The sequence below is a fragment of the Cyanistes caeruleus genome, chromosome 8 (assembly GCF_971803275.1).
Source record: "Cyanistes caeruleus chromosome 8, bCyaCae1.hap1.1, whole genome shotgun sequence".
Lineage (NCBI taxonomy): Eukaryota > Metazoa > Chordata > Aves > Passeriformes > Paridae > Cyanistes > Cyanistes caeruleus.
In genome coordinates, this window is record NC_141708.1 from 17,256,951 (window position 1) to 17,279,859 (window position 22,909).

Here is a 22,909-nt window from a genome sequence, read left to right on the forward strand (position 1 = left end):
GTTAAGCAGGAAAATTTTTCCTGATGAAGAGGAATCTTTGGTGGAAATTTTGAAGGAAACAATTTCTGCCAGGATTACCTCACAGAGTTTTACCTTACACATGTATTTCTTTTGGATGATTCATCTCATTTCCTTTCAGTATGTGAATCCACAGGAGTTTATAGCTTTATGCACTCTAACTCAGTGGATTAATCTCAATGGACCAGCTGAGTAATGAATTTTTGCAATGCAGGCAAAAATTACATAGCAGAGTTCATGTAGTGGTGTGTGGACTTAAAATTCAGGCAGCTCATATTCAGACACAGTACACTGCAAAGTTAATAGCATCAAGTTCTCACTCTTTTTCTTTCTCTGCAATTACCATACATATATGAGAGCTTTTCTCATACAGACCCCCCTCAACCCCTTATAGATGCTTTCAGTAGCCCCTAGGATTGCTCTCACAGCTAGATGTAGGGAGTGGGGCCAACAGAGAAGTGCATGCTCGAGTGAATAATCTCTGAGGCCTCTGTAAAGTCATCTGACACCCCCTGAGGCTGAACATTTCCTCTGCACTGGGTTTTAAAGAAAGCCTGAGGCTTTGTTTCTTTAAGCAGCTGAGCTGCTCTAACAGCCTGCTGACTTTGAAAGAGATTCTTTTATCCCCCATCCCCTTCATTTGTGGCTGGCCCTCCCTGAACTTATTTGGCTCATTACCCAAGAAGATAGTCACCTGCTTTCTTTTTCCTAATTATTGTTCTTCTGGGCTAACAGGTCTGTATGCTGATGGAGCTGAAAGGTGGCACCAGGGGTGGGAGGTGTGGTGAGGAGCAGAGGGGGGATGTACAAATGGACTCCTCAGCAGGGAGAACCTGGGAAGCAGCTCAAGTGCTGTTTGAGGTACAGCTTGTCTGCCTCTGAAGGAACAGCCACTTTCCCAGCATGGATGCAGGCTCTTGGCAGACTCCAGGGTGAGTCAGCCATGCACCTTTACTGAACAGGCAATTTAATACCACAGAAAAGACAAGAAGTGTTGTTTTTTTTTCTCCAGCCTTTATTTCCTGAGCCAGCTAGCTGTGGGGCTGCAGAAGAACCAGGCCAACAGAAGGGAGAATGCCAGAAAAGCAACCAGGTCCAATGCTGGCTCCATGAAGCCTGAAAGAACACCTTACCTGTAGCTTCTTCCAGTCTTGATTCTGAAGGGAAACCTACAACTAACTTTTAAAAGATAAGCCTGAAAATGGAAACCTAATTGTGCAGACTCTAACAACTGCAAATGCATTTTAAGCACTTCACAGAACAATGAAGTTTGCTCCTTACACACTTCAAAGTTCCAAAGGTGCTGTCACCACATTGCTTTGCCCCTTGCCAGCTGGCCCTGATGTCCCATAGGTACAAATCATGGGGCTGGCTGATCAAGGGCTGAAGAATGAAATTTGTGGCAGAGCATCTGTTCCCACCTAGGATGCCCAGGAGCTTTGCTAAGGGCTAGAAGAGTCTACAGCAATACCGTCTTTCTCTTGTCAGCAGATTGCTCAATATATTGGGAGCAGTGCCTTTTCAAGTACGTTTATTTCCCTGTGTGCAATTAATTATGCAATGTTTCAAGAAGAGCCTTGGATGATGCAGAAAGTGGGCTTTGCTAATGAAAGTGGGTCTAATTGCAGAGCAGATGTGTGGTCAAGCTGGGGAGCCAGCTCTGCCTTTTTGGGCAGAGGACACCAGGGTGTTTATCCTGTTAGCATAACTGGTTGGGACCTTGATTGGTGCAGATATGATTGTCACCAGCTTTAGAGGAAAATAGCTTTATTTTTTTATCTCCTAATGTAATGTAATGAATACACCAGGCTGAGGGTGAAGCTGTGATTGGATCTTAGGCCTGCTGCTATCAGTTGTGCAGTGTCAATGGGGTGCAATTTTCTGAAGATATTTCTACAGGTGCAAATCCACCCTAAAGGCACATGTGTACATGACTTTTCCCCAGCACTCCATGACAGGGTGGAAGGTTAATTTCTGTAGCCAGAAACAGGAGGTCTCTAATCCATGTATCACGCTTAGAGCAGATTGATACCAGCTACTTTTTATGTTGGTGATGCAACAAAAAACTTTTTGTCTGTCTCATTGTAGGGCTGATAAGTGTGTGCAACCCTTCATAAACTGTTCCTGTCAACAGTTTCATTATGAAACACAGGCAGTCAAACATTGTGAGTCAATATCTTTCATCTTCCTGATCCATATCACAAATTAGAAGTCACTTAGAAAGAGCTTATTAGAAAGTAGCACTGGTTTCTTATCTCAATTGCCTTCTGATTACACTTTGACCTGCTTTCCTAAATGAACATGGTGATTGTCTCTTGAAGACACGAGATCTTAAATAGAAGAAATAATGTATTTACAGGAAAAGCACCCAGCTGATTGGCTTCTACCTTATAAATAGTCTAGCAGGTCCCAAGAACCTTCTCTAATGACCATCACTTCCCCCGAGTGCTCTGTGTCTGGGCTCAGAGCAGTTACAGCTTTTCGTCCCAACAGCAGTGACAGTGTGGCTTCTTGAACCATGTCCAAGGGAACCCAGCCACCTGAGCTCTTCCCACATACTCAGATGGGAGCTGAATAGGAGGGAAATGCTGGATTATGACTGAATGGTCCTTGAAAGGCAGAAATTATGCCAGGATTAAGCCAGAGTTGTTCAGAGAAGAGCTGGCATGGAAGAAACGGGTGGGACAGTATGGTAATTTTATTATTGCCTTTGCCCTCTGGGGGCCATAATTACACACATTGGAGTCACACACAGTCTGCTGTGCCAGCGTGCTGCTGAACCTCAGGACCCGGGCTGCCATATCATCCCAAAATTCTTCTAATTCAAGAGGGCTGTCCAAGCAGGGGACATCTGAAGGCCTCTGCTCCTGCTTAGGTGTCTCCAAGGCCGGAGATGATTTCCCTGCTGGGCTCAGAGAGTGCCTGGGGAGGTACTAATAGGTGCTAATGCCAGGGGTATGCTTGGTCTCAGCCCAGCTCGGAAACAGGTTTTGCACGTCTCAAGCTGCTGCAGCGGGTGCAGGCGCTGTGAGGGAAGCTGCGGGCTGCAGCGCCCTGCGCTGGATGCGGCCCAGCCCTGAGCTCTGCAATGAGCTCTGAGGGCCAGAGGCACACGGGGGCCCCAGCAGAGGCTGCTCCGGGGCACCGAGGTCTCCTCTCCTCCCGCCTGTTGCTGCCAGAAGAGGGGCACAGCACGGCTGTGGTGTCGGGCAGGAGCACCGCAGTGGTGTGCGGTGCTCAGCAGGGGTGACACAAGTGTGAGGCCTTGGCAGCAGAACGCTCGCTGTGCTGGCGCTGCCCTGGCTGAGCCACCGCCTGTCCCCTGGGCCTGCCACAGTGCGTGGGACCAGGGAGTGCAGGCAGCCCCTTGGAGAGTCACCCCGAAAGTACGGAAGGCAAAAAGGGCCCCCTCCTGGGGCCCTGTGGCTGCTGGAGCATCTGTTCCAGGGTGGCAGGTCTGTCCTGTCCTCATTCCTGCTGCGGGCTCAAAAGAGGCCAGCAGAGCTGAGAGGGGCGATAATGATGGGGGCATCAGGTGGGGTGAGGATGGGTGTTGTGTCCGATGTGGTCTCCTCAGCCTCACTCTCCACATCCTCCAAGCTCTCGCTGACAGAGGGGATGATCTGCACCACCTTCTCCTGAAAGTGCACTTGCTTGCGAGGGACTGGCAGGGCCGCTGGCTGGACAGGAGTTTCTGGGGCTGAGCTCCTGTCCTTGCTGCCCTTCAGGATGCTCTTCATATGGCCCAGAAGCGAGCGGTGCTGCTCCCTCTGGGCTCCGTGGAAGGTGTAGGTCTGCTCAGTGTCACCAATGATGGTTGGGGCTGCCTCAGTTGCTGAAGGGTCCACGTACTGACCTCCCTGGGGATGTGTCTCTTTGTGCCCTGGGCTCTTCCTCCTCTTGCTCAGCAGGAAGTAGGCCAGGGCAGTGAGCACCAGCATGGACCCTGGGGACAAGACTGTGTTGGCTGAGGGTTCTGGCACGTGAGAAGGTCCAGCCAAACAGCGCTTGGTCTGGCTAGCCCAGTGCCATTGGCCACCAGCCCAGCTCCCTCCACATCCCCATCTCCACCCCTTGAGAGATGGCACTCCTCTTCCATCTGCACTACTGCCCACCCAAGCTTCTCACCAGGGATGGTGACATGCCAGACGAGGACGGGATGCAGGAAGCAAGCCACTGAGAGCAGCGTGTACCCCAGGAATTTCTGGAAGCTCCCTGGGCATCTAGCTCGCTTCCAGCAGGCCTGTGACAGGGATTCAGGCTTGTGACTGGGGAGAGAAAGAGAGGTCCTTGTGGGATGAGGCACCAACGATATGCCAAGGAGATCTGGTCCTAACCATGACCTGTCTAGAATGTGCAGACCCTCACTCTGGTTTGTCAGGAGATGGGTGTGTTTTTCACGGAAGGTAAGCAGAGCCTGAACATCTGTTGGGAGAAGCACATTTGCCAGAGACCAGCATCTCAGCATCTCACTAATCAATTGCCTATTATCTGGAGTAAAGTGTTGCCTCAAAACTGTGAGGATTTTTGAGTTTATGCTAGAAGACAGCAGTGGTGCTCAGCTGCTGAAAAGGGCATAAAGATTGTCTACATTTTAACTTTAACTTCTATACTGTCGCTGAAGGAAGCTGAGCCTCACCCTGGGGATCTGGCTCTTCCTTCAACCCTGGTGCCTTGTGCCTACTCGCTGTGTTAAGCACATGCTGAAGACCAGGGTTTGTTGTGCTGATGCTCAGGAAATTAAGGCACAAGCGTGGGTTAAAACACAGGTTTAAATGGCTGTGTACATGGGCCCATTTACCTCCCCCCATCTGAGTGCACTTGCCTTGGCATTAGGGGCAGGACCTTTGGTCTGGCACTTGCAGCTCCCCCAGATCTGGTGATGCCTGTAAGGGGCAAGGTGCCTTTGGGAGGTCCCACCGTGGCTGGAGAGTAGTGGGCAGGGTCTACTCACGTGAAGCACATCTCCAGGAACAAACTGATAAAGAAGAAGCCTTCACAGACAGTAACTGCAACCCCTGAAAAACTGAAAGGTGGAGCTGTCAGGGGAGCAGGGCTGTATTTGATATGTTCTCCAGGTGGGCAGAAAAGACACAGAGGGCCAGAATTTACTATCCAATTCTCACCACAGTCTATGTGTTGGAGTCTGAACACCCTCTGCTCATCTGGTTTGTGGAGGAAAACTCACAGCCCTTCTGCCCCTGGGGAGTCAGCTTGCAGCCAGTGTCACCTCTGGCCTGCCTAAGTCTGCAGTAGCATCTCTTTTTCTAAAAGAAATAGCTGATTTTTCTGAAACCTCAATATGGAGAACTGAAATACCCAAAGCCTTGGACACTGTTCCCTTCTGCTGTTACAGTCTAGTCTGGTGTTATATATGGTGGAAGGGTTGACCTTGTCACCCCTGCCAGCTCTGATTTCAAGGGCAAAAATACTCACAGCAGGTAGAAAGCCAGGCTTTTGAACTGTCCTCGCTGCAGAGTTTCTACACCCACACCGATCAGCACTAGAAAGAGAAGGTAGGAAAGATGCTGACTGCAGGGATCATTCTCAGTTCCCCTGGGTTAGTTCCCAGGATAGATGTCCCCATTTCCCCAGGGGCTAGCAAGGCAGCTTTGCCCATGCAGAGCAGCATGTTAGGACTGCCAGCACCAGTGATTCATGCTGACATACCAGCCCAGAAGAGTCAGAGCTGAGTGCTGCCTTTGACATACAGCCCTGAAATCCATCCCTGCTGCACCCCTGTTATGCCAGCCTTGCCACTGCGTGGGCTGGGGAAAGGTGCTCTGGGAATACCAGCTCACTTTGAACAGCTGGGGGAGGTGAGCAGCAGCATCCTGTGACCACTCCACCCTCTGCCATAGTGGCACATCTCAGCTGCCACAGGGCCCACTGCCCCATCCTTCTCTATCAGGGTCTCCCCATGCTTGCCAGCCCCTCTGCCTTGGCCTCCCTGCTTGTCCAGGCCTGCTGCACCCAACATGTGGCTGCAGAGCAGGGGAACTGTGCCAGCTGCCTTCAAAAAGGGCTGTAGCCATAGCATCAGGATCCTTTGCTAGCCAAACAAAAAAACATATAATGGGAGCAGGCAGATTAAAAACAGGGAATGAACATTCTCTCAGTGCCTCAGCCAGTACAGAGCACCAGGGAGTCAGTTTTAGAGGGATTAAGAGTATTAGCAAGGCTAAAATCTTTGATGGATTGGCCAATAGCTTCAGGGGACAGAAAATTTCCTTCAACATCCTTCAATTCCCTTCAAGATTATTTCTAAAATGGAGCAGAAATGTAATGCCTCACACCAGCTGCAGCAAGTTGGTGAGTACATGCCAATTCATAGGGCACAAGTGTCAGTAGTGTGGGGCTGAATGAAGCCCAGGTTTCATAGCCAGAGCATTGCCTTGGGAAATGTCCTGTCTGCACCTGATGTCTCCACCCCTCACTGAGCAGTCCCCACCCATCCACTGGTGCTCAGGAAGTTCACCACTGGTCCTGTCCCACATACACTGGCCAAGGTTTGAGGTGCAGGCTGGATCCATTTCTCTGAGCTGTGGTTTTCCCCACCTGGAGAAGGGTACCAGGCTCCCAAACAAAAACATGGATTGGTGTCCATTGAGACTGCAGTGTAGGCCAATGCCAAGGGTCAGCTTTCCCATCTGGGCAGAAAAATATCTATGTTTTCCCTGTGTGTCCTGCATCTGCTGGTCCTGGTCAGCCAAGGGAACACATGGGGCCCATGTGTCACTCCTCTACACTGCCTTTCCAGCCCTGAGCAGAGCACAGGAAAATCAGTCTCATCAGAAGGCTGTGGAGCTGCAAGAGCTGTGCAATCCTATGTGCAAAGTACTGTCTTTTACTATCTTGTGACTGAAGACCATTTTGTATAAGTCTTCCCTACAAATGTGGAATTCATTCATTCTCATTCATTCATTCATTTATTCATCCATTCCCTGTGGATGAATGCACAATTCTATAGCTTGGCTGTTAGCTCAAGCCTCTGTTCTGGATGGGGAGATTTCCTCCTTTTGCACAGCTTCTGCTTTATCCACAAAGCTCTTTGGATGAAGAATCTGCAAGAAGAAAAGAGCTGTTTCGAGGTGTTTGTTTGGACTAGTCGCTGCCTTGATTTGGATCTTGTCCAAACCATGTGGCTAAAGGCACATGATTAGGAATTAAATGGTTGAAAGCATGAGAATTAAGAAATAAGTAGGAACTCTCTCCTAGATGCAAAAATCACAGGCCTAAATTCACTGAACTAGAGATGCTGCAAACACTGCAGCAAATCACTGGGCTGTTTGACGACTCTTTGCTAACTTGCCATAAGAAAAGCTAGCCATTTTCTGATACAAAGTAAGCCCTGCAGCCTCACCATTGCAGAGAGCCATTACACTCCAAGATCTTGGGGGAAGGGGAGATTTATATTATGTGGGTAACTTGTATTTACTAGCAGCATAAGGAACTGGCCAGGCCTTCTCAGAATCAATTAGTGAGGCTGATGCACTCTCCATTTCATAGGTTTTTTTTTTTCAAACAAAACCCATGGGAATTTCTTCAGCATGGTTTCCATTTCATTCAAAAGCCTCACACACCTCATCAGGCACTAAACACTGCATCAAGCTGATTTCTTACCCCATTGAAACACACAGAGGAATAAAACACAGGCACATCCCATTCTTCACAGGCCTTTTGGGAAAGTCAGGTGATACTGGGAATGCACCAGAGCTATGGAAAAGCACAGCAACTTGTAGTGCAGCTCTCTATACTCTGTGATGTTAATCTGACAGATAACTGCATTGCTCATTAAAAAAAAAAAAGAAAGAAAGAAAGAAAGATGTGCAGATGCTGCAAAATGATGAAAAAAAAACATGCAGGAGAGAAAGATGATATTCCACTAATACATTTCTACATTGTAAACTACTTTCAATTTTGTTGTTTTAGTTTTTTCTCGACAACAAGCTCACATTTTCTCCCAGGAAGGTCTCCATGCGTTTCCTTGGAGTTTTAAGTGAGAATATGACCAGTGTGAGGCTCATGGGGGCCCAAAGGGATGGGGATGAAGAAATGAACAGATCTGCATTTTCTGATTAAAGCTGTGTCCCATCTCCCACTGCTGCAGTATCATCATGACATGCACTTATCTACTGTGAGTTTGTATAAACTCAGATCTCTGCTTGTTATCAGTATCAGTCCTTTAAAGCACATTCCAGAGCCTCCATCACCCCAGCTGTGTCCTTGGGAACCTGCGCACACTTCAGCTGACCTATGTGTTTTCTACTGTGTCCCTGGTTTGAGCAAAGTGTCTCTTCATGACTGTCTGCAGCTGATAAAGGAAATACAAAGTTAGGAGGGCCTGCTGTGACTTACTCTGCAGTGTCTGACTCTGAAATCCCTGGGGTTCTGAAACAGGAACCACAGGCACCACCTCAAGTCACCTCTCACCAGGAACTTCTGGTTCACCCCTCCAGCTTTTAGACAAATCAGACCCTTTGATCTCTGCTTACTGATGGGGAAACTGAGGCAGAGAGTGCTGCCTGTCCTGTCTCATAATAGCTAGTCAGCAGCAGTGCCAGAGTCAACCCCTGAGCCCTCTGCTTTAGCTGATTCCCCAAGTCCCATCTGGAGGTGCTCCCTGTGAGATGGTGTTCCATCCTCCCAAGTGAGTCACTATCTGACACCTGGCTCAGAACACCTGCATTTCATCTGAAACCAAGCACTTGGGTGTGTCTGCTCAACCTGGCAGCAGGTGAGAGGATGCAACTCACCAGGTACCAGGTGGGTGAGTTTATGGTGTTTGTACTGCAGCTATAACCTGGACTGCTCTGAGCTGCTCCCTGACAGGCTGCTAGAGAGGCAGAGCAGTGCTGTTATGGTGACTATGCCATGATGGCTGGGACAGAAATCTCTCCATCCTGCCTGGCACAGGACATCTCACGGTGTGCACTACAAGGAGCTCCTCCTTCATCTTCACATCCCACAGTGTAGCCCAGTAGATTTCCACAGCCATGAGTATTTTGCTTTTCAGTCGCATTCACATCTTGCCTATGCCTATGTCTGTTTCAAAAGAATACAGTTTAGTTTTCTTGATTTGTTTTTGTTTTTCGTGTATGTTTTAGCTTGCCCTCCGAATGTTGGCTCTTCCTTTCTGATGTCTCACTGTGCCTCCCACAGCATTTGGAAAGAGCCTGGCCAGGCACCCAGCACTCTCCCACCCTAGGTCCCAAAGCAGAAGTGAGCAAGTTCGCTTGCCCCCCACATAGGATAGGGCTGTGGCTGCAGCTGGCCAAAGGCAGGGAGGCAGCCTGGAGGTCCCAGCACCCACTCAGTGCCTTTTAGTGCCAAAGACAAAGAGAATTTGCTCTTACCTGCTGCAGTGGAGATGCCCAGCAATCGGCAGGTATACTCCAGGACGCTCCAAAATGCCTTGTGCTGCATGGCGAAGAGATGAAGACTGCGGTACAGCCAGACAGAAACTCCTCTTCAAAACCCTCACCTCACACGTAGCCCAGCGGCTCCCAGAAACAGGCAGAGCCTCTCGTTCCCTGGACTGAGTGACCTTCCTGAAGGAAAGGGCAGTGTGCAGGACTGGCCACCTCCACAGGGCCTCCCAGGGGAGGGTGGTCAGAGAATGAGCTGCCACCCCAGGGAACCGGTCAGCGCTGCTTCCTGCTGCTCCCGTGGGGGCTGTGGACACCCGGCCTTTTCCTGCTTGCCGCGTGCTCCTTCTCCTGGGGTGATTAATGATTGGTAAGGCAGGGGTGCAGCTCTGGGAGCCTTTGTACCCCAAGTGCCTGGGTGCACGGCCTTCCCTGCTCCTGAGGTGGAGGCTCTGGAAGCCCAAGCTGATTAAATGAATGTGAAGTCATTAGTGCTGTGCAGCTCCCGGCAGGTTAACCATTTGTGAGGATGACGATGTTTGCTCTTGGCAAGAGAGCAGCATGTTTCTGGCAAGTCACAAGGGGCACCCCAGACCCACTGCCTCTTGCAGCTGAGTCCCCAGCCATGGCTGCTGCTCACCATCCAGGTTCCAACTAGTACAGCTTGAGAAGTGTCTGTGCTGATATGCAATCACAGGAGCAAGATCAAACATATTCAGAGGGGTCCCACAGACTTGGGACAGTCATAGCAAGAGAGATGTGATTTTCTCTTTTTGGGAACACCAACGAAATACATTTTTGTTTTTCCAACTACCAGAGCTACTTGAACAGCATCAGGGTCTCACAAGTGTCATAACATATGGAACGAGCTGCACAGGTACTCTAACCTCTTTGCTTTGGATTTGGTAGACAGCCTGGGGGTCCTTGGCTTGTCCCTGCAGGACACACTGCCTCAGGAGAGGGGCAGCCCTACATATATCTGAAGGACAAGACATAAAAACACTCACTGTTCTGGACCTCAGCCCCATAGTCCTTTGTGCTTGAACAGGGTACATGTCACTGGAGGTCACCATCAATCCCCATCTGCTGCCACTCAGGGAAGAGAGAGGTGGTGTGGGCAGCAGTGTGGCAGTCCTGGCAGGAGGGTCATGTGAGCACAGCACAGTCCCAGTGGGCAGCAGAGATGTGAGGTGCCAGCAGGGTGGTGGGTTCACAGGTCAGTGGGCTCACCTTGTGCTGCATCTGGAGTCTGGAGAGTCACTGCAGCCCTTGCCCCTTGGTGTGCTGGCTGGGAAGCTGCTGTGGGGAAGGGACTGTGTGAATCATGCTCAACTCAGAGCCAGCCTAGCAGGGAGGGAGCAACCAGCTGAACCTGTCCCCCTGTGATCCCTTCTCACCTGCCTGACACCACAAAGCTGAGACTGGCCAGTATGTGTTGTACTGTCTTGTCCTGGGGGTAGAGATGATTTGTACCAAGGACACAGTGACAGCTTCTCCTCTGTGGGTTCTTGGTCTGTGTTTTAAACCAGTATTTTCCCAGGGCAGCCAAATGCCTGAGCTTATGAAATGGGTTCATGATTCCTGTAAATAACTGCTGATACTGGATTTTTGGACATTCAAAAGGTTGTGAGTGGCAGAGATTTTGCAGCAGGCAATCCTGACAAGGTTAGAGCACAGTGCACGTTTTCCACGTGAGAAATGGAGGGGCCCAAAGGAGAAGGGTTTTCCGAGCATCCTGAGGGGCAATGCTGAATGGTGCAAACCCAACTCGTGTCTTTGCTTTGTGGCACTGTCACACTTTGGGTGTTCCCATTTCCTGTTGTCCTCCTGCACCACCTCGGGTGTTTGACGGAACTACCCGTTTTTCCACAACTGGTGACTCAGTGGTGAGCCTTCCTCTTCAAGAGAGTGGAATCAGAGGCAGCCAACAGGGAAGGTCACACAAAGGCTGAGTAAAAACCCCACTGGGGTACCTCTGCTGTACTGCCTGCTATGGCTGGGCATTGCCTGGGTGATCCCCATGCCCTCTAATGGTGCTTTGCTGCAGGCTCCAGGAGCACCCTCTGCTTCCAGTAATCACCAAAACTTCCTAAAGGTCCAGGAGGTTACGGAATACAGATTCACAGAATATTCTGAGCTGGAAGGGATCCACAAGGGTCTTTGGGTCCAACTCTTAAGTAAATGGCCCATACACGGATTGAGCCCACAATCTTGGTGTTATTAGCACCATGTTCTAACCAATTGAGCAAATCTCAGGGATTCCCAGGCTGTACAGGTTGTGCAGGTTCTTTCAGGTTGTGCAAAGAGTCTGGATTTTTTTTGTCCTTGCTGTCATGTTCTTTTTTTAACATTGATGTATTGAATTGAAGGTGTCTCTTTACAAATATGGAAAGTAGCAAAGTACTTTAAAAGCAAATAGAGAAAAGAAAGATAAAAGAGTCTTTCAGAATCACTTAGAGCCATGAGTTTAGGCTTGAAGAGATGCAGAAAACAGTGCAGCCCTGAGCTATGACCACCTATCCTTCAGCTGCATCCAGCAGTGCTCAAGGCAGCAAGCTGCTGCCTCCTCCCGAGGTGGGGGTCCCCTTAGCCAACATGGGCAGTACAGCATACTGGACTCTTACTCTGGCACTCTTCTGAAACTTCACTGAGCTCTCACACAGAAAGTAAATGACTTTTTCTAAGTGCCCTTCACAGCAATGTTTACCTTTTGAAAAGCAACATGCCCTAGGGTTTTAAATAAATGTAAATATATGGGTGCCAGTGGTGGTGGTCACGGAGGAACAGAATCTATTTGGAAAAAGCAGATTAATACATTAACAATTTAAACTTTCCATCTCCTCCCTGTGTTCCTTTGGCTACTACCCAGCCTCCATCCTCTGAGTGGGCCTATATTAGCCTTCCTGAGGGTCCTTGTCCTCCATGTGGGGAGACCCTTAGCCTGGGGCAGCATAATACCTTCACTCACTCTTCCTGGTGCACTAGGTGTTTCTCACACTCAGTGTTTCTCTCACCAGTGCCCAGCAGGGTAGCATGGAGTGAACTGGTATCCTCAGACTTCATTTGTATCAATACCCATTTAGCAGCTCCTTCCACTTAGGACTTTTTTGGCTTGTGCAGTTACAAAGCAACCTCACAAGAACTTGATTTTTCTTGGTGGAAGAGTCCCTTCTCCTTCTGTCTCTGTTCAAGTGGGGACATGATACCCTTAATGAAGGTGTGTTTTGGTGAGGCTTATAGGAATGAGTTTATGCAGTCAGAAGAGGACTGACAACTTCTGAGCTTAGAGGGGTTTAATAGCCTGTAACCAACATTGCAAAACCTATGCACCAGCACAGGCTGGTGTGGGACACGTAACAGCAGTGGTCCCCACAGCACATTAAAGCACTCCTCCTGCACAGAGGCTTACCATTTGCACTTTGGCTGCCAGCCAGGATTCACATTTACAGTCTGCTTCCCATGATGTATGAGTTGATTTGAGAGGATTTTACCTCAGCATTATGGCTTCATTGGTCATGCTAGTCTCTGTCTTCATCTCTCCCTACTCACACTTTGTTTGAGTCACTTTTGCTGTGGCACGACCACTGTGGCCATTCTTCTGTGACCAAGGCCACAGGGTAGCATCTGGATTGGCTGCCCCAGTAAGGATATAGGGGAGCAGCACACTCCCCTCATGTTTGTCTCTGCAAAAATGGTGGTGCTGCAAGAGTGCTGCAGATAGTGGAAATCCTATCCAAAGGTATAGGGTACTACAAACCATGCTCTGGAAGAAACCTAAGGGAACATGCTAAACTTAGCTTGCTCAAGGTACAAAAACAGTTTTCAAACTGCCTTGGACAATGTTCTGGAAATCTGTTTCTGATATTTCATCTCCTCTCTTCATCCCTCAGCTATAACCACTATGTCAGGTGGCCTTGCTCAGTAGCCTTGGTCCCCTCTCTGAGCAGCAGCAGCTGAGGTGCCCCCACCAGAGTGTCCAGCTAAGGCAGCCTGACACCAGTGCTCTGCCTTGTCCCCCAGAGGACAGGGAGTCAGCAGGCGGCTGCCCAGAACCTTTGCAGTGGTGCCAAGTGCCACCTCCCTGTGCCCTCCATCCACCAGGTCACTGCCATGGAGAGGAAATGGACTGTCACAACAGCAGGCTGATGGCAGATGCACCCAGTCCATTGGAAGCACCAATGAACTGCAGCTGTGGGTTCACTGGCTACGAATATCTCCTTGCAGTCAGCAAGAGTTTCACTCTGCCTTGTATCCCCAGAGGTCCACTGCTTTCCAAACCAGTCTGAGTGTACTGACAGCATCCTGAGGTGAGCTTGGAAAGCCTCCCTCTGCTCCTGAGCCAGGGGAAAACATGGCAGAGGGCTGCCTGAAGTCACATAACCGGCAGAGCTGAAGAGAAAATCCTAAGAGAAAATCCTTCCTTTGCTACAAGAGGAAATTATGCCCTCTGCAGTCTCCAAAGCCGGGGCAGCACTGCAGGACGTGCTGGGGATGCCCGGCAGGGGACAGCAGGACCCCACCACTGCACAGACCGCCCTCCCTGGGCAAGGCAGGCTGCAGCCAGCCCCCTGCAAGGCGGGGATGAAAAGGCATCGTTAAGTTTTACTGTTTGAACAAGAAAAGCATGACAGCCACGACACGGATCTGAAGGGGACCGGAGAGAGCCCAGAGCCACAGTGAACACAAGTCACCAGCTGGCCTGTTGTGCTTTATGCTCTGCGATCAAAGGGATCAACACGCTGCCGAGCGCTTGTCTGCTCCTCCGGGAATCTCCCACCCCAGCAGAAATGCCAAGGCTCAGCAGCACAGTGTCCCGACGGTCCCACATCCGAGCAGCCGGCCCCAGGAGGCTCTGGTGTGCAGCTCCAGTGCTGCAGGCTGAACCAGCAGAGAGGGTGAGCTGGGAGGGCTGGTGAAGAGCCTTGGTGCTCCCAACCCCTCCTGGGGACCGTCTCGCTGCCGGCACAATTGGAAAGACACTGCATTTATCCCGGGGCCGGGCCTGATGTCTGCCCAGTGTGTCTGTGCAATGGCTGGGGGCTGAGGTCTCATCCAGGCATCCAGTGTTAATAAAACTCACAACACATAGTGGTGTGGGATCATGTGGTCATGATACTGGGGAAGGGGGCTGAGGGTGATACCTCCGTGGCAATCTGAAGCAGAAAATGAATGTAGCAACAGATCTGATGTACTTGTGAGGATCTCACAACCTCTACAGCACCCCTATCACTCTGACTTGCTGGTGATTTCTGCATTCCCTGTGAAACCTGCAAGCCTCCTCACCCCAGCCCCTCACTCAGGAAAGCGACCTCCCAGAATGTCAGCATGAACTTCCTTTCTCTTATTTGGTCACCTGTTTGACACCAACATTAGAGGCTTTCCAAAATGTGGACTAATACCAGTTCCCTGTGGCAGCATGTGCGAGGGGCTCCTGGCTGGCCATTTCCCAGGAGTAGGGTACAGCTCTGTATGGCTGGGATCAGTCCCCATCCCACTGCTGCTCTGCTCTCCAAGGGGTGGGCTGAGAGATGTGTGCTGAGCTTGTGACATTTTACATAGTATTTGGCAGAAAGATGTGATGAGGATGTGTGCATACATAGGCAAGTGTATGTATGTATGTATGTGTTGAAAACCTCTGTGTTTTTCTTAGACTAAGCTGTAATAACAAGAGCTATCAAAATTACATTTATTTATTATGCATTTGATCTCTAGTTCCACAGCGGGGCTCCCAGAGATTGGTGTCCAGCTCCCAGAACCATGTGATTATACAAGACTCTCCATGAAAACACATTTCTAGATCAGAAAACTGCAGAGAAAAACTGAAGAAACAGACTCAAAATCCAGAGGAAAGAAAGCTCCCAAGTTAAATCTTTGTTTCCTATTATTAATTGTATTATCTAATTGTATGATTGAATGTGTGATCTTTGGAGGATTACAGTAAAGCTAAACTAGGAATGTCACGGTGGAACTAAGGAGAGGGGACATCAGGAGAGCTGAGATTAAGGTCAAGGCAGTAATTCCAAATCTAAGCCCCAAGGCAAGAAATACTTTTGATCTCAGCACTTCTCAGCTGCCTGTGAAATTTCTTTGCTGACACAGTGTGAGGACAGAGGCAGGAGTGGGGCTGGGAGCTGCAAAATACCATGAAGGGCAGCAGAGGCCTGACCTTGATAGGGGTGCTCCCTCAGATTAAGAAGGAGCAGGGGATGCCAGCCAGCGAGATGTATGAGCCTTCTGTCCAGGGAGCTGCCAGGGAGCTCCTCAGGGGTGTGCCTGGTGCACAGGGGGGCTGCTCTGTGTTGTGGGTAAGCCCTCTCCAGTGGGACTGTCTCCACTGCATCGTGAAGCAACACAGCCACAGAGCTGGTTGTCAGCTCCTCTGACAGGGAGTGGGCGAGGGGGACCCTCAGCCTGATGGGGTTGCTGTGGTATACCCAGGGCAAAGAGCACAGCTCAGTACTGGCCTTGGCAGTGGGGACTTTGGGGCTTTGTCCCTCTTCCTTAGGAATCTCTGGTCTTTGTGAGACTGATCTTAGATCTTGGGTGGATGAATGGAGACCTTAACTTGCATGTAAACAGGGAAGGGAAACATGGAGTTACTTATGTGATCTTAAGACACAGCTACACCCTGCACAAGTCCCTGCATGTCTTCTATGCCTGCTGCCCCTCAGTTCTCATTCTGTCTTACAAGCTTCATTAGACTCACTTGCTGTGAGCTGCTCCCATGCAGTAACCGTGGGAACTCCAGACGTGTTCAAAGATGACATGTCACAAAGATCATATTGCCCACACATACAGGAACCCCCTACCATGAACCAGTCAGCTGCAGAACTTGGGAGAGACTCATCATACTGAAATTGGCATTAGTGCCTCTCTATGGACTATCACACTAAAAATAGATCCATCTCCTTTTTCCATGTCTGAGCTGAAGTCTAAATAATTCCCAGAGCCTTAGTTTGATGGAAATCCTTTAGCAGGTGGGTATGTTGGTTAGCATTATCTAAGAGGCTGCTAGAAGTCATCAATAAGGCACACACAGGCAGACAGAGCAGATGGAAAAGGCTGTGTTTAGGATCACTTACTGCAATATGATCATGGCTTGGGATCTGGAAGTAAAGGCCATGGATTTCTCCTCCCTTGGATCCAGTGAGCACACATGCACTTTTCCCACTGACACTGAAAAATTCTTCACCCCAAAAGAAGTCTCATAGGACAGGAGTAATCAAACAGGGAGGTAAATGATGATTGAAAGACCATCCACACCTTTAATAATGACAATGTGTTGTTTGTAGCAGTGGACCATAGTAAAAGAAGTCCAGCCCCACACCACAGGTCACAAAACACCAAAGTCCAGGGGGCACCAAAGGTAACAACACAGCAGCAGTGCAGAGGCAGAAAAATTACACACGAGATCGTCCAGAGTAGCCTCAGTTGATTTGCACAGAGCTGAAGAAGAGATGAAATCAATCACACATCTTCTGTCCGAATATGCCATTCAGCTGCTGGCACCCCTGAATAAAGACTGTAGCTTGCTCCCAAAGCCAGCCAATTCCTTCCTCAGTAGCTGGCAGTGGATGTGAGCTTTGGGCTGTCACAGTAGGTGTTTGAACTGCTAGCCAAGCTGCTCTAAGGTTCCATCTCCCCTCTTCTGACTTCTCCATCCCTTCAACTTCCACCCCACAAAAAAACTTCTGTCATCTGCCATCACCCTGGGAGACAGAAACTTGCAGCAGCAGTGCAGGAGCCACAGGCAGGTGTCAGAGGGTGTTCACAAGGGGCTGCTTTCCCTGGAGCAGTGTGACATGTTACAGTGTTCTATATGTGCAGGCTCTCATCACTGAGACCCAACAATGAGGCCAGCAGGAGTGCTGTGTCAACATAAAGTAAATATTCTCAGTTGTTCTATTGCACTGATGAATTTTTATTTTGAATGGGGAAACTGAGGTGGGATGATGCCTCGATCCAAATAGCATCACACTGCATTGTCAGCAGCATAGCTTACTAAAGGATGATGAATCTTGCCTACCTGTCTGTAAATCTTCACTTCCCTTGTGTAATACAGTGCTAGCTCTCAGTCGAGGAACTTACTTAGCTAAGCTCTAACCTAAACCCATGATTCATTCCCTGAACAAAAAAGTTGTGCTCCCATAATGAAGGGTGAGATCCACCTCTGTGTGGAGCAGGTCTGTAACAAGACAAAAATACCACCTTAACACCACAAAATTTGTTGTTTCACTTACTCCTGTAAAGAAGAAATTGCCACCATGGGAGGAAATGCAGTAGTGTAAAAGGAGCTCTCAAAGAGATCAAATATTCATGTGCAGGCTCTTGGTCTGGAGTATATTTCATAAGGAAGGCTGGTGGAGCAGTGTTTTAGTAGTAAGTAGGAGGAGGGAGTAACTCAGTATAAACAAGCTCTCTGCATGATCTTTATCCCACAGACGTTCATCCATCCATCAAAACCATTTGACTCTTTGCCCTCTTTTCTGTCAAAGGGGACTGGTAACTTCTCCCTGCATGGGAGCAAACAAGGTGTGCATGGCAGTGATTTATGCACTTGGAGGTTAAGACACATCAAAGAGCCTGCTTGCTGCATTTCTAGTCCCAGAGAGCAATTTATAGAAGGGTTTATGTAGATAAATAACCAGGGAGATTTATGTGAAGCAACACAAAACATATGTTTTTGGCTGCAGAGATGTAGAAATGCTCAAGGTCTTGGAAGCTGTGTAGCTGAGGTTATTTGTAAGTGTTCCCGTTAGTAGGATTTATTCCGGGGCTTCGTTTTACTTGGCATTGCCTCCCAAAGGCTGCAGAGCAAACAAGCATAGCAGGATCCATCACCTCTTTTACTGTGTTGTCTGAAAGAGTTTCAAAGTTTTTATATTTTAAAGCATATAACTTTAAAACCAGAAGTTGGGTCACATCACCCCTAGATGGGGCTGGGAATAGGAAAAGGCTGAGAGCAAGGAGAAGCAGCACCAAAGGAGACAGACCTCCTGGAGATGGAGGTTGGGTGAGGTCAAGTCCCTGGAGACACCCCAGACACCAGCTTGTTCTCTCCCTAGGCACTGGGTGCTTACCTCTGCAAACCTTGCAGTTCTGCCATGGTTAGTGTGATTTGAAGGGAGAAGAGGAGATAGTCCTGGCCTTAGCTGGAAAGCTGGGATGTGGATTTGAATTTGTTCATCACACCACGTGAGTCTGTGGTAATGGGAATAAATTTCTGCCATGTATTATATTTGCCTGGCTTGGACATCCCCTGCAATCCTGGGTCCCACTGGCTGTGTAGTATTCCCTTTGCACTGAGATCCAGTCCCTGAACCTGGCATGAGCTCATTTGTGCCTGCTGAAGGTTAAGAGTGGGCTCAGTGCTGTGTTAGTGTGACAGTGAGCCAGAGCCAGGACGTGCTCTCACTGCTATCCCACCCTGAGAACTCACAATCTGAGGAAGTTGTGTGCCCTGGACCACCTTCCTCCTGCTCCTTTGCCCTCATGGGATGGCACAGAGGACTGTCAGAGGGGCCTGCTTGACAAAAATCTCTTGTGTCAGAAGAGACTCACTGTGGGCCAGATAGCAAAGTCACCCTTATCGGACAGAGAGCGTGCACCAAGGAGGGCTTGCACTCCTCACACCCAGTCCCACCACCCTCCATGCAGACCCTGACACATCCCTCTGACAGAGGGGCAGATCCTGTACCACCGTGGGATGTTGCACAGGAAATGGAGGCACAGCTGTCTGGCAGCCTGAACTGCCTCATCAGTTATTTTTCAAGTCTGAGGTGTTCCTGTTTCAGGAAGGAACAAAGAAGTCACTCAAATTATACCAAACTGTCCCCATAAGGTGTGCACTCCAATGAACACTGATGTGCACATATATCAGCAACACAAGAGTAAAACTGGTAATCCCTTCTGCCAGTTATCCATAAAATTCCTCCCTACATATCTCTCTGTCCCCTGACCCTCTCTCCTCCATGTCTTTGTCTTCTGGTGATGAAGGCAGATCTTGGTGTGCCACTGCCTGTCATTTTCTACCCTAGGCAGAAGAAAATATCAGCTGTTTCAAGATAAATTGTGACTGCTCCTAAATCTTACGCTCCGTTTTCTTGTGCAGGAGTGCAGAGCTTGGGATTTGCTTGGCAATCAGCCCTCCCATCGATGGGAAAGGCCCCCTGCCCTCATGTATGCTCACCACATGGGCCACTTTATTTACATAGCTGGGTCCACACATCTATATTTAGTAAGTTTGAGAGGCCACCATGGAATTAGAAAGCTAAAAATGAGGATAGAATAAAATATATGGAAGTTAAGGGGGAGATATGAGTGAAAACTGAGGAGGCTGGAGGTAACTCCAGGGCTTGCTCAGCTGTGTGACCATGAATGCCGGACCCTCCTGCTGTGAGCAAAAGGACCAGAAGTTGAGATCACCTTTGGGTATGAACCCAGATCAGATTCAGGCTGTTCTTCAAACATTCTTACTTGAATATAACTTGAAATTGCAAAACCAACCCAGTCTTATGGACTATAAAACATCTATATATCTGTCTATATTTATCCCAATGGATAAAAATATTCTGGATATATTTATTCCCAATAAATTGGAAATTTTCAGTCACCACATAAGTCTGACCAGAGTTAGGCCTGAGGTTTCTCGATACAATGTTTTAACTCAGGTCTCTCAAGTGCTCACCCAGGAGATTATTTGCTGTGATTCACTCCCCCAGTGAAAAGTCCCCTCCCACCTCAACTACCCCCTAAAAAAAATAAATCATTTGATGACAGCTGGGAGCTGATTATCGATTCATCTTCCTCCCACACCCTACACACATGGAGGGAACGGGGTGGATTTGTTTCTGCCACCATCTCCAGTGGCACACAGCCTACTGCAGCTCTAGGAACCTCTCACCTGAAAGGCCTACTGGAGGTGGTCTGTGATAACAAACAGCTTTGGCTACAACTAAAAGGTTGTTTCTCACCTTAAATGTATTTGGTAGAAATGTTGCATTCAGGGCAACTCATTTCTTCCATTAGTAACTATAAGCAGAGTAAAATTAAACTTTCATGAGTCTCAAGTACATAACTCTTCAAGCTCCAGGGTCTGTTTTCTCTGGCCATCCTGCACCAACAAGGACTTTGCTGGTGGTGCTGAGGTCCTGAGCGTAGGTGGTGCTGCTCACCCGAGCTGGTGATGTAACTGGTACTAAATTATTGCTCATCACTCTTGGCCTTGGTAGATTTGTGTAGCTGCTGATTGAGGCTGGTTGTGAGCCGTGGTTACTGGGAGCAGGAAGGGCAGCAGGTGCCTCCCTGCCATGGCTAGGATTGCCCCCCACACAAGCAAAGAGGGCTTGAGGATCAGCCCAAGGCCAGCTGATTGTTTCCAGGAGCTGAGTGCCAGCAGTCCCTCCCCTGGAGGATATAAATTGCCCTCCTGTGCTTTGATGGGATATGCTGCAATTATGAAGAGAATGAAACAGTACTTCCCCACCCACCAGCCCTAAAAAGAAACTTATTGACTCTTTAGCCTGTTTTGTGCATTGCTGGCAAAAAAAAAAAAAAAAAAAGGAAGCAGGGGGAAATGAGCATGGTTTTGAGGTTTAAACAGGTCTGTACCCAACTGCCAGCTTCTTTTGAGTCAACGCATGCAGCAGTTCCCAGGAAGGTAATGTTTCAAGGCTCCTAATAGTGCAGTGCTCCGTTAAAAAAAGGTGCTGAAACCCTCCCCTCTCTGCAGCCACAACCATGGTGAGTCCCACAGAAACCCCAGTCACTCTCCTGGGAATGGGGTTTTCCCATCCACACTGGAATATCCTGAGCCCTGAGAGGAGCTAGGGCTTGGCGTGCCTATTTTGATGCTAAGGTTGCCTCTCAAGAGTGCAAGCAGATACAAATTTCATTTACTGTACCTAGTTCAGTGACTTAGCATCCTTGTGGAATATCTGTGACAGCATTTTGTGGATGGATATGAAATTTCCTATGATTATGTAACACAGGATTCTGAATCTCCTGTAGCCTATGATGAAATTTGTTTCAACTCTGGCACGAAATTCAAAGGCAATTTTAGCCTTTTTCAGAAAGGCAGAAAAAAGTTGTCTTGACCAGAGGCAAAATTCTCTTTTAATGACTCCAAGCTTTCTTACTCTCATATTTGCACTTCTAGCAGAAGTTATTCTTGCTTTAGGTTTATGTCTGCTTGCAAAACTCAGATTGAATCTAGCAGCATTTTCTTATGAGACATGTTGCATCATCTAGCTTCAGTCAAAAGCCACTCAATTTTACTCCTCCAGGTGAAAAGTGAACTGAGGGGAGATGATATCCTATTTTAAGAAATATTATCTGTGCTGGTGAGATATTTTCTGGAGGATTAGCTTTCCCCTTGGCACAAGGAGAGACAGTACTGAAGGCAAGATTTTGCCTTGGTGCTCTATGACCTTGATAAATCAGACACCACAAATCACTGCTGTTAGAACTTGAAAGTTTCACATCCCTTAATGAGTGGGAGGCAGAAGTGCCCTATCTTTTGAGAAGATCCTCCTGTTTCTTACTTGCATGTTAATTTAGCAGCTCCCGAAATAGCAACCTATAGTACCTAGATTCATAACTCATAATTAAAACTCCTAACAGTGTTCAGGCTCCAGTGTTGGTTTGACCTCTATGCCTCTCCATGAGCCTACATCTCAAGGGATTATTGCCCTCTTTTCAGGGAGGGGCCTGTGACTTATCCCATTAAGCTAACAGAAGGTCATATAATAGTCATAAAAATATTATGGGACCCTCCCACATTCCTCACCCATGGCTAAATACTGCAACAGGGAACAATCAGTGCTTTTTAGCTGGGCATCCAATAAATCTGGAGAGGTATTAGGCAGAACTGAAGCTCTACAGCTGCTGGGGTGGAGTGTGAGCACAGATGGATGACTTGGGAAATGGATTTCTTTTTTGCCTCTGTTACTGTTTGGAATCAAACCTGTGTTTTAGGTTTTGCAAGATCTTTAAAAAGTGCAAATGTTGTATTTATTAAAAGATCGTGTTTTCTGTTTATTTGTCAGTTGTGTTATGTAGGGAAGTGAATTCAACAAAATTAAAGTAGTTTTGCAGAAATGCTGTTCTGCTCAGTTGCTTTCTCAGTAGTGGTTAAGAGGCTTAATTTGCATGGGACCTACCCAAAAGCAACCTCTCTCCAAACTCCCTGTGCTGCTCATTGCTGAAGTTTCACTGCTGCCAGATGAGCAGCTTTGAGCTTTGTCCCTTGGATCCCAGGACAGTGTGTAATTCAGGCTTTTTGTACAGAGAATTGCAATGTCTCCCACAGGCTGTCCTTCTCCTCAGCTCCTCCAGCTCCAGCCCACCGAGTCCTGTCCATCTGGCTGCTCTGGCCTGGGCTCTGCTTGCACCTGAGGACTGAGTCATGCTGGCATTGGCAGCCCTGCAAGCAGCCAGGGCATCTCTTCTCCCTGTGGTGCCTGAGCTTGTCTCATGGACTCGTTCTTTACTCTTTCCTAAGCCCCTGGGAAAAACCTGGGGGA

The 22,909-nt window shown here is 48.5% G+C and overlaps 1 protein-coding gene and 1 long non-coding RNA gene across 3 annotated transcripts; one reads left to right on the plus strand and one right to left on the minus strand.

The window, feature by feature from the left end:
• Nucleotides 1–717: 717 nt before the first annotated feature.
• LOC111931158 (uncharacterized) lies at nt 718–20,891 on the plus strand. The gene is made up of 3 exons (XR_002865470.2): nt 718–950; nt 1,031–16,363; nt 18,452–20,891. It is a non-coding gene; the product is annotated as an uncharacterized LOC111931158 (long non-coding RNA).
• TMEM72 (transmembrane protein 72) lies at nt 2,699–9,460 on the minus strand. Of its 2 annotated transcripts, XM_023929590.2 has the most exons (5): nt 9,375–9,460; nt 5,455–5,521; nt 4,973–5,044; nt 4,147–4,286; nt 2,699–3,964 (listed from the first exon to the last, which is right to left on the minus strand). In XM_023929590.2, exons 1-5 carry the CDS (start codon nt 9,442–9,444, stop codon nt 3,504–3,506), a joined length of 810 nt encoding a protein of 269 aa, XP_023785358.2. In that variant the 5' UTR covers nt 9,445–9,460; the 3' UTR covers nt 2,699–3,503. The 2 variants fall into 2 exon arrangements, with proteins under 2 accessions (XP_023785358.2, XP_086755500.1); XM_086899374.1 differs by lacking the exon at nt 4,973–5,044.
• Nucleotides 20,892–22,909: the final 2,018 nt, after the last annotated feature.

Bases quoted from the DNA above. Each gene is read 5' to 3' on its own strand.
- TMEM72 (XM_023929590.2), bottom strand. From the start codon at position 9,444: ATGCAGCACAAGGCATTTTGGAGCGTCCTGGAGTATACCTGCCGATTG. The intron at 5,522-9,374 runs GTAAGAGCAAAT...TTCTCTTTCTAG, and splicing joins GGGCATCTCCACTGCAGCAG to TGCTGATCGGTGTGGGTGTA. The intron at 4,287-4,972 runs GTGAGTAGACCC...TTCTCTCCCCAG, and splicing joins TTCCTGGAGATGTGCTTCAC to TCACAAGCCTGAATCCCTGT.